An 18,097-nucleotide genomic window follows, 5' to 3' on the forward strand; every position below is an offset into this window, starting at 1 on the left:
CCCCACCTCAAAAAGCCAAAAAAAAGGGGGGGGGAGGGGATTGGAGAGATGGCTTAGCAGTTAAAGTGCTTGCCTGCAAAGCCTAAGGACTCATGTTCAATTCTCCAGATCCCACATAAGCCAGAGGTTGAGCACAAGGTGAGGCAAGCACACAAGGTTGCACATGTGCACAAGGTGGCGCACACGTCTGGAGTTGGATTGCCGAGGCTGGAGACGTACCAGTTCTCTCTCACTCCCTCTCTCATTAAAAATAATAATAATAAGGTGGCCCCATGAAGATAGAGCTTAAGGATTAGAAAAGGACCCTGCACACTGGCAAGAGTCCTAGTGTTAGAGGGTCTTAGTCATGCAGACCTGGCTTGACACCACATTTCTTCAGGTTGTTTGAACACATCATTTCTCGAGTCAGTGTTCTCTTTGTTTCTTTTTTAAAAATATTTTATTTATTCATTTATCTGACAGAGAAAGAGGGAAAGAGAGAGAGAGAGAGAGAGAGAATGGGCATGTCAGGGCCCCCTGCCACTGCAAACGAACTCCAGACACATGCACCCCCTTGTGCATCTGGCTAACGTAGGTCCTGGGGAATCGAACCTGGGTCCTTTGGCTTTGCAGGTAGATGCCTTAACCACTAAGCCATCCCTCCAGTGTTCTCGTTGTGAAAGCAATACCCATGCTACAGATAAAGCCCTGGGGAAGCAAGGGCAAGTACCCTTGAGTTGGGTGTGGTTTATCTGAGTGCAGGGTGGAGGCCATCTGCAGTTCTTTACGGAGAGGGCGTCAAGGCCACCTCTGGCTCTGGTGAAAGGCGGCAGCCATTGTTGCATGCTGTGTGGTGAGGATTCCTGGTCGATAGGCCTGCGGGGTTCTGTGAGGAGGGGTCCCAGCAGCTGGGAGTAGTAGGTTTTCATGATGCTACACTTACTCTGTCTCAATGAGGCTGCCGGTGGCTGTGGGTCTGCAGTCAGAAAGCAGAGAGGGTGAATGCTGGAGCTCTGCTTGTTTCTCCTTTTTCTTCACTGTGGGCCCCAGCCCATGGGGCGGATGGTGTTCCCACATTTCGGGTGGGTCTATTCTCCTTAGTTCAGCCTGTTCGGAAACGCCCTCATGTACATACCCAGTCCTAGAGATTTGTCTCCTAGGCAGTCCTGAATCCAGTCAAATTGAAATCAAGATTAACCATCACAGATAGGCTGCTCTCATGGTAGATTGTTACATTAATAGCCTGCAATAAATCTTATCTCCAGGACTGGAGAAATTGCTCAGTCAGTAAAGTGCTTACCCTGCAACACAGAGACCTGAGTGTGATCCCTAGAACCAATACAAGGGGGGAAAAAAAGCCAGACAAGCTGGTATACACTTGTCATCCTGGCACTGGAGACGTAGACACAGGTGGATCTCTGGGGTTCAGTGGTCAGCCATGAACTTACATGGTGAGTTTCAGGCCAGTGAGAGATTCTGTCTCAAAACAAAAAAAGAGGTGAGGCTAGAGAGATGGCTCATCGATTAAGTGCACTTCCTGGTCAAGCATGAGGGACCTTAGGAGGCTCGAGACGGTCCAAGTTCAAATCTCCAGATCCCACATAAAACAGCTAGGTGTGGCCATCCATGCCTTTAACCCCCATCCTGCAGGGGAGAGGAGACCTGAGAATCTTCTGCCTTCCACATTTAACCCACACCCATGTGCACCTGCACACAAATGAACACACACACACACACACACACACACACACACACACACACACACACACACACCCTGATCTTCAGGTACTCACACCCTTGTGCAGCCTCCTCTTACTTCACTCAGATTAGCCATGTGATTTGTTTTGTCCAGTAGGATTTAGCCAATGTGAAGCCAGCAGAGAGTTGGCCTTGGCTTATATTAGTTTTCCATCGCTATAGCAGACTATCTGAGAGAATTAACTTATAAAGAGGAAAGGTTTATTTTGTCTCACAGACCTCTAAAGAGGTTCATTCCATGATTGAGCAGACCCGTTGCTCTTAGGATTCTGGTGGGGGCTGTGTGGAAGTGACAGGGAACATGTGGGCAAGCGCTGCTCACCTAATGGCAAGGATAAAAGAGACCAGCGTCCTGCCGTGACCTGCGAAAGCTTGTCCCCAAGGCCTTATGGACCTCCCACTAGGTGCCACCTCCCAGGAGCACCACCCTGGGGACCAAGCCCTGACGACATGTTTGTCTGTGAGGACCTCAGCATGCCCACGATGGCAGTGCCACTCACCAGGACTACCCAGGAAGCCCAATGGAGCAGGCGAGCATCAGGCAGGCGGGAAGGCGCCCTGGGCCATCCGGTGATGGTCATGCCTCCAGATGAGGGCCCTGCGAGTGGACCCTGGGCGAGAAGGGCCTAGTTGCGGAATTTTGTGTAAAAAGCGGTTGTTTTAAGCCATTACATTTTGGGGTAAATAAACAATAGCAGCAGATAAGTGGTCTTGTCTTATTTTCCTTTTAGGGGGAATTGAAGATAGTAGCAGATGACGGGACTAATAAAAAAATGCTCTGGAGCACTGGAGGGATGGCTTAGTGTTTAAGGCATTTGCCTGCAAAGCCAAAGGACTCAGGTTCGATTCCCCAGGACCCATGTTTGCACAAAGGGGCGTATGCGTCTGGAGTTCATTTGCAGTGGCTGGAGGCCCTGGCACACCCATTCCTTCTCTCTCTCTGTCAAATAAATAAATAAAAATGAATTATTTTAAAAAAATGTTCTAATGACTGCTCTTGGCAAAATAATGTGACAATACTGATAGTCATAATTTTTTTAGAGGCCCCCTTTTCAGGATTTGCTGGTAAATGGAGGCATTAGGTTGGGCATCTGGGTGGGCACTTGGGTTTTATTTGTCATTTACATGCCAGCTGGGTCATTATCAGAATGAGAAGTGGTTCGAGCTAGCAGGTGGCAGTGGGGACTGTCAGGGTCTGGGGAGCCACCTCTTCATGTCCCAGGTAAAGAGACAGAATCCAGGAAAGCGAGAGAGAGCTGCAGAGCACAGCCCGCGACAGCAGGTTCACACTGATCCCTTGAGTGAGCTCAGGCTCTGTCTGAGGATGACAGGAGTGCGTGGAGGGGCCCCTGGCATGGTGGCACCTAGCTTGGCCTGGTGTGTATAGGGGTGCCCCCACAGGGCATGGTGGTAATATATTTTCTGTTGCTGCAACAAAATGGTTGAACCTGGTGGTTTATAGAGTATAGAGTATAGGGTTGTTTGTTCATGGCTCTAGAGGCTGAGGAATTCACGAGTGTGGCGTTGATATCTGCTTGGCATCTGGAGAGGGCCTTCCTGCTGCAGAATACTGTGGTAGGAAGTGCCACATGGAGAGACAGTGTTCCCTCTCAGATCTTCCCCCTCCTCTTCTAAAGACACTGGTGCTGTTACTGATGCCTTGACCTCATGTCTTCATCTAACCTTAGTCACGTCCTGCTTGCCTTGGAATATCATTAAATGTATGAGCTTCACCAAGAACATCATCTCCAACACATGGCTTGGAGAGATGCATTCAAACCATACCACGGACCCTGGAGAGTAGAGGACAGTCCGTTGAAAGATGCCAGACTTTGGGGACCTAATCCCAGGGAGGTGACAACAGTGGTACTGAAGACGCAGCAAGACTTAATACTGATGGTTGCTTGTGGGGCCCTGCCAGAAAGATCCTAAGAGACGGTGGAAGCTTCTAGCAGGTCTTCTGTTTGGGTTCATTTTTGGTCTTGCAAACGTGTGTTCACAGAACATGTGACTGCTTGTGGGCACCGACTCTGTCCCAACACAGCACTTGTTGGACCTTTGATGAATATTTGCTGCTCAGTTGCCCAAATTCCTTCCCCTCGAGGCAGAGCCTGCAGGACGCTGGCCCATGGGGTGGGCACTGGTAAAGAGCATGAGGATGTCGATGTTTTGCTCGGCTTTTAGTGTCTAAACGTTGTACTTTTAAAAAAAGATATATTTATTTTTAGCTGGGTGTGGTGGTGCACACTGTTAGTCCCAGCACTTGGGAGGCAGAGGTCAAGGATCACCATGAGTTCAAGGCCACGCTGAGAATACAGAATGAATTCCAGGTCAACCTGGGCTAGACTGAGACCTTACCTTGAAAAACAACAGCAACAAAAAAAACCCAAGGATTTATTTATTTTTTTAAATTTTAATTTTTATGTATTTATTTATTAAAGAGAGAGAGAGACAGACAGACAGAGACAGAAAGAGAAGGAGAATGGGTGCACTAGGGCCTCTAGCCACTGCAAACAAATTCCAGATACATGTGCCACCTTGTGCATCTGGCTTAAGTGGGACCTGGAGAATTGAACCTGGTCCAGAGGCTTTGCAGGCAAGCTGTTTTAACCACTAAGCCATCTGTCTAGCCCTAAAGACTTAATTATTTGAGACAGAGAGGGAGGGAGGGAGAGAGAGAGAGAGAGGGGGAATGGGTGCACCAGAGCCTCTAGCCATTGCAAATGAACTCCAGACGCATGCACTACCATGTGCATCTGGCTTACATGGGACCTGCAGAATCGAGCCTGGGTCCTGAGGCTTTGTAGGCATGCACCTCAGCTGCTAAGCCATCTCTCCAGCTCCGATCAATGTATTTTACAACCAACATCCTTGCTGCGTGGCCTATGGAAAGGGAGATGTATCTGAGGAGTGAGACAGCTCCAGCACACGCCTGAGCTCAGAGCATGCAGTGTGAGGTGTTAAGATTTCCCTCTGGAACCAGTGTAAATTAGGCAAAGAATGGAGATGCCACTTTCCAAGGAAATCTTTTTCTTTTTCTGAGGGGGAGCTGTTTTCGAGGTAGAGTCTCTCACTGTAGCTCAGGCTGACCTGGAATTCACTATAGCAAAGAGGCTGAAACCAGTCTCAACAGGCACATCAGAAGCACACGGTGATTATGCACAGTGTGTTGGCCTGGCCGGTGGTCCCATGACTCATGGGTGGGTCAGCATTGTGTGTCCCATTCCGTGCCTGGGAAAACTCCTCCTGCACCACGCCTCTGCCAGCCCCCTGGTCCCTGCTGGCTTCCTCTGGGTGAACTGATGTTGCAGTTAGCTTCAGGTAGCTACACAAACACTCAACTAAAAGCAGCTTATAAAAGGAAAGGATTGGGCTGGAGAGATGGCTTAGTGGTTAAGGTGTTTGCCTGCAAAGCCAAAGGACCCTGGTTTGATTCCCCAGGACCCACATAAGCCAGATGCCCAAGGTGGCACATGCCTCTGGAGTTTGTATGCAGTGGCTGGAGGCCCTGGCGTGCCCATTCTCTCTCTCTCTTTCTCTCTCCCCGTATCTCTTTCTTTCTCTGTCAAATAAATAAAATATATTTTAAAAAAAAAAACAAATAAAAGGAAAGGACTTATTTAAAAAGGCTTACAAATTTCAGGGAGCACCTGGTGGTAGCTCATGGTACATGCATCCCAGCAGAGGCACCACCAGCAGCCAGTACCACAAAGTCTCCATAACTCAAGCTGCTCTTCTCACACCTTGTAGGGCTCGACTCAGATCCACCCCCAGTGATGCCACCTGTTAGGGGCTCAGGTCACAAGCTCAATTTTAATAAGAGCTGAGTTTACGGGCCCAGGTACTCAAACTGTCACATTCACACCGTGTCACACTCCACACGTCCTTTGCCTCCTCCCCTCCTCTCAGGTCTAGACCCCGTGGGACCCAGCGATCATCCCGTGCATGTCACCATTCCCAGCTCCCATTATTCCTACACTTGACAAGGAAACACCAACTCGGACCCGACATCAGCCATTCAAGGTGAGGCCAGTGATAGAACCAGGTTCTGAGGCCCAGCATGAGACCTAGGACTGAATATCCCTTCCCACCTTTGTAGGAAGACAGGATTTCTGTCTTGCCACTGAAAATCCTCATTTCAGGCAGCGGACATTAATTTGGTCGGGGGCTGAAGCCAAAAGCCACAACTCATAAAGCATTGCTTTGGGGGCTTGTAAAGAGCTGAGATGGGCAGGTAGCTGAAGATCCCATTCTGGCAGAGCCTCTGACCTGGGCTCTCACTGGGAGGCAATGGGATGGCATCACGGAGCCAGATCAGGTTGCGGACTGAAACCTCAGCTCTGTTGCTGACCCACTGTGAGGCCTCAGCCATTCCTTAAGCTTCCCTGAGCTCCTGTCTCTCACCTGGAGAACGGAGCTGAGAAACAGAGCCTGCATCCTGCCTGGGTCGGGGGGGGGGTGGTGTTTGTTGGACACAGTTGGCCCTCAGCGTTTGGGAGCCAGGTGGTCACTAGGAGGTGATGGTGGCCAAGAGTCCTGATGCAGGGCACAGGAACAAGCAAGGCCCCAGCAGGGCCAGCACTGTGGTCAGAAGCACCTGAGGTCCTCAGGCACTAGACATGAAGGCATCTAGGGAGACCACAGCAAGTGATGGGTGGAAGCATGCGACACTCTATTCTCATCACCCACCTGACCACCATCTCCTGGGTTAGAAGCACATCAGCATGCCTTTAATCCCAGCGTTCAGGAGGTGCACTCCCCATCCACTGTAGAGAGGGCCATCGAAAGGAAGGAGGAAACCATGGGAAGCCATCACCCAGGCACACTCCTGTCTACTCTTCAGCATTGACTGGGTGTGTCGAGACAAGGCTGCCAGTCAGCTCTGCGAGAATCATGGTTAAGAGTCTGCCGAGCATGTCAGTCGCTCTCTTGTTGCTGGGACAAGATACCGAACCAGAGAGCGTCAGGAGGAACAGGCCTATGTTGGCTTCCAGCTCCAGAGAGCATCGTTCATCGTGGCAGGAGAAGTGGGGCAGGAGCCAGAAGCTGCGTCACATCACCACATTACCAGGGAGGAAGTAGAGAGAGCACCAGGTGGGGCTGGACTGTGAAAAGCCTCCAGGCGTGACCCCAGTGACACACTTCTGCAGACGGCTCCACCTCCTAAAGGTTCCACAACCTTCCCTACCAGGGCCACCAGCTGGGGATTAAGTACACAAACGTATGAGGCTGTGTGTGACACTTTACGGTCAAAGCATCATATGGGTGACTGTATGGTGGTAGCCTTGTGGGTTGTAAGCCCAGGGCATGTGTCGTTCTTCTCGGCCCTGGGTACTATCTGTGATGTTCCCTGTGGCATTGACAGGAACCCAAGAAATCCACGTTTGAGACCCAGTAGTTCCGTGACATGAAATATGCGGGGAGCAGGAAGGGCCTGAAATAAACTCTTTATGTCCGTAAGCTATTTCCTGTAAGGTCTTTGGTCACAGCAACCAGTACAGTGAGACACAAGGGCCGTGATGCGGGATGGGTATGAGGATGCAGTGAGAGGGTGCAGGTGAAGGTCAACTGTGTAGGAATATGACACCTGCAGCCCAGGTTAGGAGCCCTTCCTGTTTCTCTTTACTATTTGTATTGGCATGGTGTATGTACCAACAGGCAAAGCTTAGGGGTTTTTACGCATGTGTAAAAAACAGAATACAGCCCCCCCCCACTTTTCTGTTTGTGTTCCCTCAAGTTCATATCCTATAACCTAATCACCAGTATGATGACATTAGCAGGTAAGGCTTTGTGAGGTCATTAGTTCATAAGGGCCAGACCCTCATGAGTAGGTTTAGAATCCTTATTTCCACATGGACTGGAGAGATATCTTAGTGGTTAAGCATTTGCCTGTGAAGCCTAAGGACCCCAGTTCGAGGCTTGATTCCCCAGGACCCACATTAGCTAGATGCACAAGGGGGCACATGTGTCTGGAGGCCCTGGTGCGCCCATTCTCTCTCTGTCTATCTGCCTCTTTCTCTCTCTCTCTGTCGCTTTCAAATAAATAAATAAAAATAAACAACAACAACAAAAAAAAGATGCTCCACAAACTGCTGTGCCTCTCCCACCGTGTAAGGACACAGCTAGAACATGCCACCCACGACCTATGAAGCAGACTGCCGCCTGTCACTGAATTTGCCCAGGCCTTGACCTTTGACTTCTAGACCTCCAAAACCAAGAAATTAATGTCCATTGCTTACACACTGCTCACTCTATGGTACACTCTTGTAGCAGCCCAAATGGACTAAATCAGTATCCGTGCCTTAACACCCAGAAACACATTCCTAATGCTACCTGTCATGGCCAAAGGGACCTTACAGGTGTGACTAAGGCAAGGGAAGAGCAGTGAATTCATCCTGGTTTATCTAGGTGTGCCAGTGTAAATCCTGAAGGCTCATTGTGAGTTTGTGCGTGTGTGTGTGTATGTGTGTGTGTTTGAGAGAGAGAGAGAGAGGGAGGGGGAGAGAGATGGGAGACTCAGACTCGGGGGTTTGCAGCTGTAGTGCTGCTGGCTGTGACCTTGGAGGAGGGGACATGAGCCAAGGATTGCAGATGTCCTCTGGATTCTGGAAAAGGAAAGAAATGATTCTTCCCTGGAACCTCCAGAAGGAACCAGGCCTGCTCATACCTTGTCTCTAGCTTAGTGAGACCTGTTTTTCACCCCTCACCTTCAGAACTATAAGAGAATAAAATAAAAGATACTAATAATTTATTATAGCAATAGGACGTGACATCTTGTAAGCACCATGCCAGGCAAAATAGAGGATATTTTTTTCTCCTTTTTTTTTTTTTGTGACAGGGTTTCATGTATCCCAAACTGGCCTCAAACTCCTTGTGAAGCCTTGAAAACCCTTGACCTTCTGATCCTCCAGAGTGCTGGGATTACAGGTACCTGTCACCGTATCCTGCTTATGTAGTCTTAAGGAAGAACCTAGAGCTTGGCTGCATGCTAAGCCAGCATTCTACCTGAGCTCTATCCTCACCCCTTAAGGCTGTATCATTTCACCAAGTTCTCCATGCCTCTTCCCTGTCCGCTCCTTGGACCAGCTTCCTGTGTCTGAACGTCACATAAATGGAATCACAGAGCACACACACTTTCTGCCCAGGACCTTTTACTTCGCATAGTGAATGTGAGCTTCATTCTTGCTCTTAGGTATCCTGGTGGTCGGTTCTCTTCTTACAGCCGAGTAGTGGCTCATCATACAGATGAAGCACACTTCACTGTTCTTTATCACTGTTCTTTATCCTGTCAAATGATGGTTAGATTATTTCCAGCTTTTAATTATTGTGAAAAAAAATACTGCTATGAACATTCTGGAACAAATCTTATGGTGGATACAAACACTCATTTCTCATGGGTAAAGTCCCAGTACAGGAGTTACTGGGTCATAGGACTGGCATGTGTTCAACGGCACACAGGGATTTCAACACATGAACAGGAAATGCCTGGGTACCAATGACGGCCTGGCTTGTCTGTCATAATTTCTGGGGGATGGAGGGCACATGGGATGGGGAGGTGGTACCTTCTCTGGACCAGGGCAGAGGGTTTTCAGGCTTAACCTGGAAACCCTTGGCGGCACATGAAGCCCATGTCTGGGGACAGGTGGCAGGGGAGGCTCATGCTCACGAATGCCTCTTCTGTACCCATGTGATATTGAGGCTTCCTTTGGTCTTCCCTGTGAGTGGGACGTTTGCGAGCTACATGTGTAGACGTAGAGACCAAGACCTGGGACAGAATCCTGTGTGTGACAGAACTGATCAGGCAGATTCTGGTGTCTCTGGAGTCCAGCGAGTACCCAGTCCTCAGTCCCACCCTCTGCCCTGCTAGAGTGGGTTATGGCTTTGCCTGTTTGGGCAGCAGGGTGGGTCAGCTCTTCCCCCTGGAAGAACCACAAGGCCTTTCTCCCTGTGAACAGGGCACAACACGGGCTGCAGGGCAGCAAGCACAACCCAGCTGGTGCAGGGGCCAGTGATGACAAGGGACAATGGTCATAGCCTAATGAAGACACCTGATTGGTGAAGTGGTTGCATCTGATTGGAAGGGAAATCGATAGCTTCTGTAGGTACTTGAGGTGGGTTATAATGGGATGGGGGAGGTCAGCTTGAAAGAAGGGTCCTCTGGGGAGCTCAGCACATCAGCTGTGCCTTTGCTCATAACGCCCCCTCCACTGTGACTGGATTGTCTCCATCATGTCACCTCCCTGAGGCTGCCCTCCCCCACCCACAGCTGGACCTACACCAGCACCTCATAAAGAGTTCACGAGCAGGGCTGGGGAGATTGGCTGTGCTTGCAACCAAGCATGAGGGTCCGAGTTTGATCCCCAGAACCCATGCTGGGTGTGGTGGTGCACACTTATAATACTAGCCCAGGGAAGAAGACACTGGAGGCTCCTTGGGGGTTCAAACCTGTGAGAAACCTTATCTTAATAAAAAGGTAGAAAACAATGATCCGGGCATGGTGGCGCACGCCTTTAATCTCAGTACTCAGAAAGCAGAGGTAGGAGGATCGCTGTGAGTTCGAGGCCACCCTGAAACTACATAGTGAATTCCAGGTCAGCCTGGGCCAGAGCGAAACGCTACCTTGAAAACCAAAAAAAAAAAAAAAAAGATAGAGAGCATTCATGAGGAATGACTTCTGAGGTTATCCTTTGGCCTCAACATACATGTGTGCATACGTATGTGTACCTGCATACACATACTCCCTAACACATACATATCTGGTGAAGAAGAAGCATTCATATACAGTGCTTTTATAAAAAAAATAAGTTAATTATTGCCAAGGAGAGAGAGGGAGAGTGAGAATGTGCACACAAGGGGCTCAGGCTACTGCAAACAAACTCCACACGAACATGCCACTTTGTGCATCTGTGGATTCTGGGGAATTGAACCTGGGCTGTCAGACTTCGTAATCAAGTGCCTTTAAGCAGCTCTCCCACAATGGGCAGTGCTTTTAATTGCAGTTGAGGTCACTCAGTGTTAGTTCTGAGAGCTCATGCTCAGCTTTTCCTGAATGAATTGCCCATGCGATGGTCACTCCCTGGACCGGGGGATGGCATCCCCATGGGTTGGGTAGAGGAGGGCAGGGCATACACAGCAGTGAGGTGGAAGATGGAGAGTGCTCACCAGCACCCTGGCTTGTCCAGCTGAGGAACATTGCTGCAGGAAATGCTGAAGTGACTTTCAGTGGCCAGCTGTGTGTTTCCCCTCTGCACATGTAGCTTCTGGAACCTTCTTGTTCACTATCCCAGACCGTTCTCTGTGTTATGTCCGTATCACTCAGGAATACGCAGACTAAGTCTGTGGGAAGGGACAGAGGTGAGGGGACAAGGATGGGAAGTGTGGGCCTGTGTGGATGTCCCTGGGACCAACCAGCCTCAGGTTTTCACGTCTGAGGATTTTCCCGGACAGCTCCCCCTGTCAGCTCGCTGGGCACAGACATTCCTGGCCCAGTGGGATGTGCCGGCAGGAGTCGGTCTGATCCCTCATGGAGGGCCTGGAACATTCCACTCTGCAGAGGAGATGCTGCAGGTTAATTGAGTTCCAAACAGTTGTTAACGATAACAATGAAGTTAGAGACTATTCTCACAGGCCGCCCCGAGACCTGATGAACCTGGCAGGCTGCATCCTGGGAGGGAATGTTCCAGACCTGAGGACCAACAGGAACGAAAAGCTAAAGAAACCACCCTGGGGAGCACCCACAGCTTTCTTCCTAAGCCCAGCTCGGGCCACTGGCCATCCGTCCATGCATGGCAGCCGGAGTGCAAAGTTCTCGGGACTCAAGCATTGCTGGGCTGGGGCGTGGGGGCTGGGAGGCCATGTGACCCTGGCATGTACACACCAGCGCGTGAACGACCACAATGAACCGCAGTGAGTCTAAATATTTCTAGGCTACCTGTGGCCTCCCAAGCCCCTGGAAATTAGTGTGTTTGCTGTTTCCTGGCTCTGTGCTGTGGCATCCCTACCTCAGCTCACAGTACAGAATTTGGAGGGACTCACGCTCTCACATTGGACATTTTAGCATGTGCCTGGGGAAGGGGTAGAGATTGGCACGGGGATAAGGAGTTTGGGGGGAGTATTTATCCATTCACGCCAGTTTTGTTTTGTGTGACATCCACATGCTTTAAGTTGAAATTCAATAGTTTATCAACATTTGATGGTCAGCGTTTGGCTTTTCTGGGCAGGAGTTGGCTTAAGTGCCACCCCCATCATAGGTCGATAGGTGGCCAGTGGGTGCTCTGGTGACCTCTGGGTACCATGACATGAGTGCCTTCTCCCAGCTCTGCGAAGATACCTGGGGGCTGACTCCTTCCCTAGAAAGCACCTTTCCAGGGCCCTTACCTTTCTTAGGGAGTCTTAAATATTATTTATTTATTTGAGAGAGAGAGAGAGAAGTAGATAGAGGGAGAGAGAGAATGGGTGCACCAGGGCCTCCAGCCACTGCAAATGAACTCCAGACACCAGTGCCACCTTGTGCATCTGGCTTACATGGGTCCTGGGGAATCAAACTTGGGTCCTTAGATTTACAAGCAAGTACCTTAACTGCTGAACCATCTTTCCAGTCGTCAGTCTTTATGTTACTCCTCACTCTCCTGCTCTGGAGTTAAGTATTCTTTGCCAGCTCCTGCAGAGAGAAGCTCCTCTTGAAACTTTGCCATGCACGCTCACCTTAGCACAGCCTAACGCTAATCAACTGCTGGGCCCAGTCAGCCAATTCTTTTTCTGAAAGAACATAAATCCGCCACTGAAGATTTTGTGTTAAAAACCGTGAGATGTAATTAGGGCTTTTAAGCTTTTAGGTTGAGAAAGTCTTTGAAAGGACTTTCTCTTCTTCCCAAAGCCAGCCTCAGGGCTGCCCCCTCCCATGGGAGAAGGACGAGAACCTTTTGTGCTGAGTGAGGCATTGGCTCCTGGGCTATCCCTGCCTTCTGGACAGCTGTCACCGCCCTCCAGCTGCAGTGGGCAGCGGTCCTGGCATGTCCTCCCCAAGGGCTCTTTAGCACCTCTGTGGTTATTTGACTTTCTCTCTCTCTCTCTCTCTCTCTCTTTTAACCTTCTGGAAACAGCAGTTTTTGGTACAAGCAAACCATTAGAATTTTTCTCTGCTTTGGCTTTTTAGAGATAGGGTCTCACTGTAGCCCAGGCTGGCTCTGAACTCAGTAAGTATTCCAAGTGAGCCTTGACCTCTTGATCCTCTTCCTCAGCCTCTGAAGTGCGAGAGTTATAGATAGGAGCCTCCACATCCAGATACCCAGAATATTGGTTCAGAGAGTCCAGAGACAGTGGCCAGATTCACTGCTGGAGCAAGGCAGGGGAGACAGAAGGAGGGAGTCAGTCTACCTAGGATGGATGCATCTGGTGTCCACTCCCAGGGACCAGGGCTGTGCTTGTGAGGAAAGGCAGGATAAGGGACGTGTGTGTGTGTGTGTGTGTGTGTGCGTGCGCGCGCGCGCGCATGCTTGAGAGATGTGAGTATGCATGTTTGTATGTATGTGGGTGTGCATGTGGCATGTGTGTATATGTGTGCACCAAAGTCAATATCATGAGCCTTCCTTAATAGCTCTCCACCTTGTTTATTTTTAATATTTATTTATTATTTCCAAGGAGAGAGATGGGGGAGAGAATGGATGCCTCCATGGCTCTTGCCACTCAAACAAACCCCAGATGCATGCGCCACTTTGTGCATCTGGCTTTACGAGGGTACTGGGGAATCAACCCATGCCATGCTAATCTTCTCTGCATCATTCCAACTTGAATATATGTGCTGCCAAAGCAAGCATTGCTTTTTCTGTTTTGGTATGTGTATGTATGGTGTGTGAGCAGATGAGTGTGCCCCATGTGAGCAGATGAGCGTGCTCTGTGCACAGGTGCAAAGGTCAGAGACCATCAGGTGTCCCTCTCTTCACTTATCTACCTGTTTCCTTGAGGTGGAATCTCTCACTCAACCTAGAGCGGCCATTTTTCCTTTTTTTTTTTTTTCCTGGTCAGCAAGAGCTAGCAATTCTGCCCTCTTCGCTCCCAGAGGACTGGGGTCACAGGCATTCTGCTTAAATGGGTGCTGGGGAGTTAAACTCATGCCATCTCTGGCTCTTTCAGGCTCTTCTGCTCATTCAGCAAGTGCTGTTAACTGCCAGGCCATCTCCTCAGCTCTTCCACCATATTTTTTGAGATGGTCTCTCGCTGAACCCGGAGCTCACTTATTTAGCTAGACTAGCTGGCCAGCAAGCCATAGGGACCCCCTGTCTCTGCCTCCCCAGCTCTGGGAGTGTGAGCATGTGGACGGCACCTGGTGTGAACTGAAGTTCCAGAAAGTGCTGCATCTGCCTGGGATAAGTCTGAATGGACAGAGAAAAGTCCTGTACGCACAGGGAGAGACACAGAATATCGCAAGTCAGAGCCAAGTTACCTTGGCTACCTTTAGCCCCTTAATAGCCATTTATTGCCCACCTCTGACTTAACATTCTGGTAACATATCAGGTGTCATCCATTTTTGAATGTAAGAACAGACCCCCAGCTTCCACCAACCCAAGGGCTAAAAATGTCATCAGACAACATCTGAAGCCTATGGTGGAGACCCACCCACCCTCGTTGCTATGACCGCCTGCCTGAGAGACAGCCAGTGTATTTGCCAAGTACCTTGAGTTAGGACTTTCTTTGTTCTATAACTATGAAATTGTTAACACTGGGACACAGAATTTGGGGGTAATTTTAAATCTGTGTTCCCAGGCCACGGACACTCATTTGACTCCAGAATAAACTATCTCATCCCCTTTGAGGTGAGAGCTGCATCTTTTGTGTCAACACTGGCTTTTACCTGGGTGCTGGGGATCTGAACTCTGGTCCTCACACTTAGACAGCAAGTGCTTTCGTGATGGAGCCGTCTTCCCAAAATCGAGATCACATTCACATGTTGCAGCATTTATCTTTCTGAGGTATATAGTTCAGTGGATGTTAGTGTTAAGGTTGTATGCCCGTCGCCACTACTGAATTTCATCTCCCTGAGAAGAATCTGCAGCGCATTAGCTGTCATCCTGTAACAGGGCACTCGGGGTCCAGGAAAGTCCTTGAAACCCAAACCCTAGGTTCATTTCTAATTGTAATTAAGGAATTGGAATAAAAAAAGACTGAGAAGAATAATTATTAAATTATTACATTTACTGAGGGACGAATAGAGCCAAGGAAAGGCTCCAACGTGGCTAGAGATCCCATGTGGAGGGCTTGGGGAAAAAAAGCCGTGTAAGGAAAAGAGAGAAACTAAAGTTCAAGGAACTCCTGCCATGTGGGGAGCTGGAGGGGCTAAAGGACCCATGTGGAGAGTAAGGGCTACGGGGCCCTCCTGGCTAGGCCCAGACCTAGGCCTGGTTTAAGCCAGCCCAGACCCATCACAGGGAAAAACTCACCGTCATCTGGAAGTTCCCAAGTGCTCAGAGAGCCTGTCCTCCCCTTGCAAAGGTTTATAACCTAGGAGTGTGGGCTGACTTCTGGCTCATTAACAAGAGGGACAGCTGTTTGGTTAGGACAAGGGCCTCTCTCTGGAAGAGGCTAGCCTTGACACCAAGCTCCAGTGGGCTGAACTTGGTCAACCACAAGGTTTAGATCCTATGAAAGACCTCCCTCCCAGGACAGGGTCCTGGTTGGTGGAACTAGGCAAAAGATAAGAAGTCACATCATCTTTGATTTCTAGCAAGCACAAACTGTCCTGCCTTGTTCACCTTCAGGGGTCCAGTCACCCGAACTGTACCCCCTCTCATTTGGGTCAAGCACTGCTGCCTTGTTTCCTTTCACCTCTCTGTGCCTTGCTTTCCTTAGCTGCTAAGTGGGAACTGACACGGGCCTATTTCCTGCCTCATTGGTTTGTCAGGGGAAAACAAAATACTGTGCAAGGAAAAACTGCTACCCTTGTTCAGAGCTTTGCCTTCCATTCATTCTTTTTAAGTGATTGTGTGCGTGCGTGCATGCGTGTGTGTGTGTGTGTGTGTGTGTGTGTGCGTGCGTGTGCATGTGGGCTCAAGGACACATTTGGAGGTGTCGCCGTCAGCTTCAGGTTGCTAGGACGAACTTCCTAACCAGGCACAGTTTATAGGAGGAATGGAATTTCCATAATGGAAGTTCCATAATGGCAGAAGCAGCTTGCCTGCTTTCCAAGTCCACACACAGACAGAGAAGCACCCACCACCATCACAAGCAAGCACACTCTAGAAACCCCAGGCAGAACTCAAGCACTTTGCCTGTCTTTAGACTGGAACTCAGATCTGCCCCCAAACACCTTAGGGCTGGACCCTGGGGTCCACCCACGGTGACAGGAAGTTACAAGCTTGAATAAAATTCCTGAATCAATGATTGAGGGATGGACATCCATTCAAACTACCATGGGAGGTGAGGAAATTGCCTTGGGGTTTTGGCCCTCTCCTTCCGTCTTGTTTGAGACAGGGTTTCTCTTGTTGTTGAGCCACTGGGAAGGCCAGACTAGCTGACCCATAAACTTCAGGATTATGCTGATTTTACCTCCTGCTGCCTTAGGAGCATTGGGGCTACAGTCAAGGGAGACACCTCTCTGTGCAGCTTTCCCTTGATATGGGTGCTTACGATCAAAATTGGCCGACTTGTGGAGCAAAGCACCTTAGCTACTAAGCAATCTCCCCAGTCTGGTCTTCACTTATTCTAACACTTGTCATGAGTCCCGGAAGGTGGGAGATAGTATTATCACCTACTGAATACATACGGGAAACACACCATGGAGAAGTTAGTAACTTGTTCACAATTATACAGCTTTGAATCAGTTTAGATTCAGTGGATTGGAAAACCTGGCTTTGTATTGTTTATAGAAAAAGGAAATGAAGTGTCCCTAGGATAGAGAGTCTAGTGGTCCAGAAAGCTCCAAAGTGGGTTGACTTGGTAGCTCATGAAACCCTCAAAGACTCAAAGAGGGTCCTTGCTGGTGATGGCCATCTGTGGGCCGGTGTCAAGGTGGCAGCATCAGGTGCCCACACCTCATGTGTAGACTTTCCAGGGTGTCCACATAACGATGCTTTCTTCCCAAGAGCCTAAGATAACTTGCTTTCATATCTTGTCAGCCACAGCTGTTAATGGTTTGAATGTGAAATGTCTCCCACAGGCTCATGTTTAAATTTGTTTTTAATTTATTATTTTATTTATTTGAGAGAGAGGGAAATAGGCAGAGAGAGAGAGAGAGAGAGAGAGAGAGACAGAATAGGCACTCTAGGGCCTTCAGTGGCTACAAACTCCAGATGCATGTGCCACTTTGTGTATCTGGTTTATGTGGGTCCTGGGGAATCGAACCTGGGTCCTTTGACTTTGCAGGCAAGCACCTTAACTGCTAAGCCATCTTTCCAGCCCTGTTTTAAAATACTTTAAAAATATTTTTATTTATTTGTAAGCAAAGAAAGACAGTTATCTAGAGAGAGACAGAGAGAATGGGTATGCCTGGGTTTCCAGCTACTACAAATGAACTCCAGAGGCATGAGTCACTTTGTGCATTTGGCTTCAACATGGGTACTGAAGAATCAAACTCAGGTCATTAGGTTTTGCAGGCAAACACCTTAACTCTGTGAGCAAAGATGCATCTTTCCATCCTTAGTTGTTTCTATCAGGGATTGCTGCCACAGAGATGCGAAATTCTCCCTTGTCTGTCATGGCATGGGGAAGAGCTTTGCCATGGTTGGCTTAGATTTCTCACATCTCCCCAAGTTTTGGGAGGGACGACCTCCCTCTTTTTAACTAAAACTGAGGTATAGTGACAAAGGGAGAAACATATTTGGAGTGGGCATGGAAGTATCTTCTGAGATACCTTAGTTTCTGAGCTGGGATTTGGCTCAGTCCAAAGCCCCTGTGTTTAACCACAGCCCCGTGACCCTAGCAGCTCTGACACATAATAAATGTGTGAATCTTGTCCATCCACAAAGTCTAGCTCCCACTCTGTGTCCCTGAGTTTTGTTGACCCTCTGTTGTTGTCCTGAAGGTCAGGTAACTCGGCCAGGCCTCTGCTTGAGCCCCTGTGGGGATGGAGGACTGTAGCGGACAGCTTCAGGTTCGCTGAGATGAACCTCCAGACCGGGCACAGTTATGGAGGAAGGGATACTGATTGAAGCTTACAGATCCAGAGGAAGTTCCATAATGGCAGAAGAAGCTGGCCTGCCTTCCCAGGCCCAAGCAGAGAGAGAGAAGCTTCATAGCACACTTCAGGAGCTCCTATAACTAGGCACTTTGCATATCTTTAGATTGGAATTTCAAACCCACCACCACACTTTAGGGCTGGACCCTGAGATCTACCCAGTGACACTGCCTCCAGCCAGCTGGCTGCAGA

General features: G+C 49.2%; 1 protein-coding gene across 4 annotated transcripts in view; it reads left to right on the top strand.

Annotated features, from left to right (window-relative positions):
* The window catches only part of Hspa12a (heat shock protein family A (Hsp70) member 12A), a 185,843-nt gene that overhangs the window by 117,113 nt on the left and 50,633 nt on the right, over positions 1–18,097 (top strand). Inside the window, exon 1 of one of the 4 annotated variants that reach the window (XM_045149553.1) lies at positions 11,619–11,643. The exons of the other annotated variants lie outside the window; for them this stretch is intronic. Coding sequence (XP_045005488.1) covers positions 11,634–11,643 — 10 coding nt within the window. The 5' untranslated portion in view covers positions 11,619–11,633. Of the gene's footprint in view, positions 1–11,618; positions 11,644–18,097 lie in introns of those variants that run through there. 4 annotated transcript variants of the gene reach the window in all.

Source organism: Jaculus jaculus, chromosome 1 (assembly GCF_020740685.1).
Source record: "Jaculus jaculus isolate mJacJac1 chromosome 1, mJacJac1.mat.Y.cur, whole genome shotgun sequence".
In the NCBI taxonomy this organism is placed as follows: Eukaryota; Metazoa; Chordata; class Mammalia; order Rodentia; family Dipodidae; genus Jaculus; species Jaculus jaculus.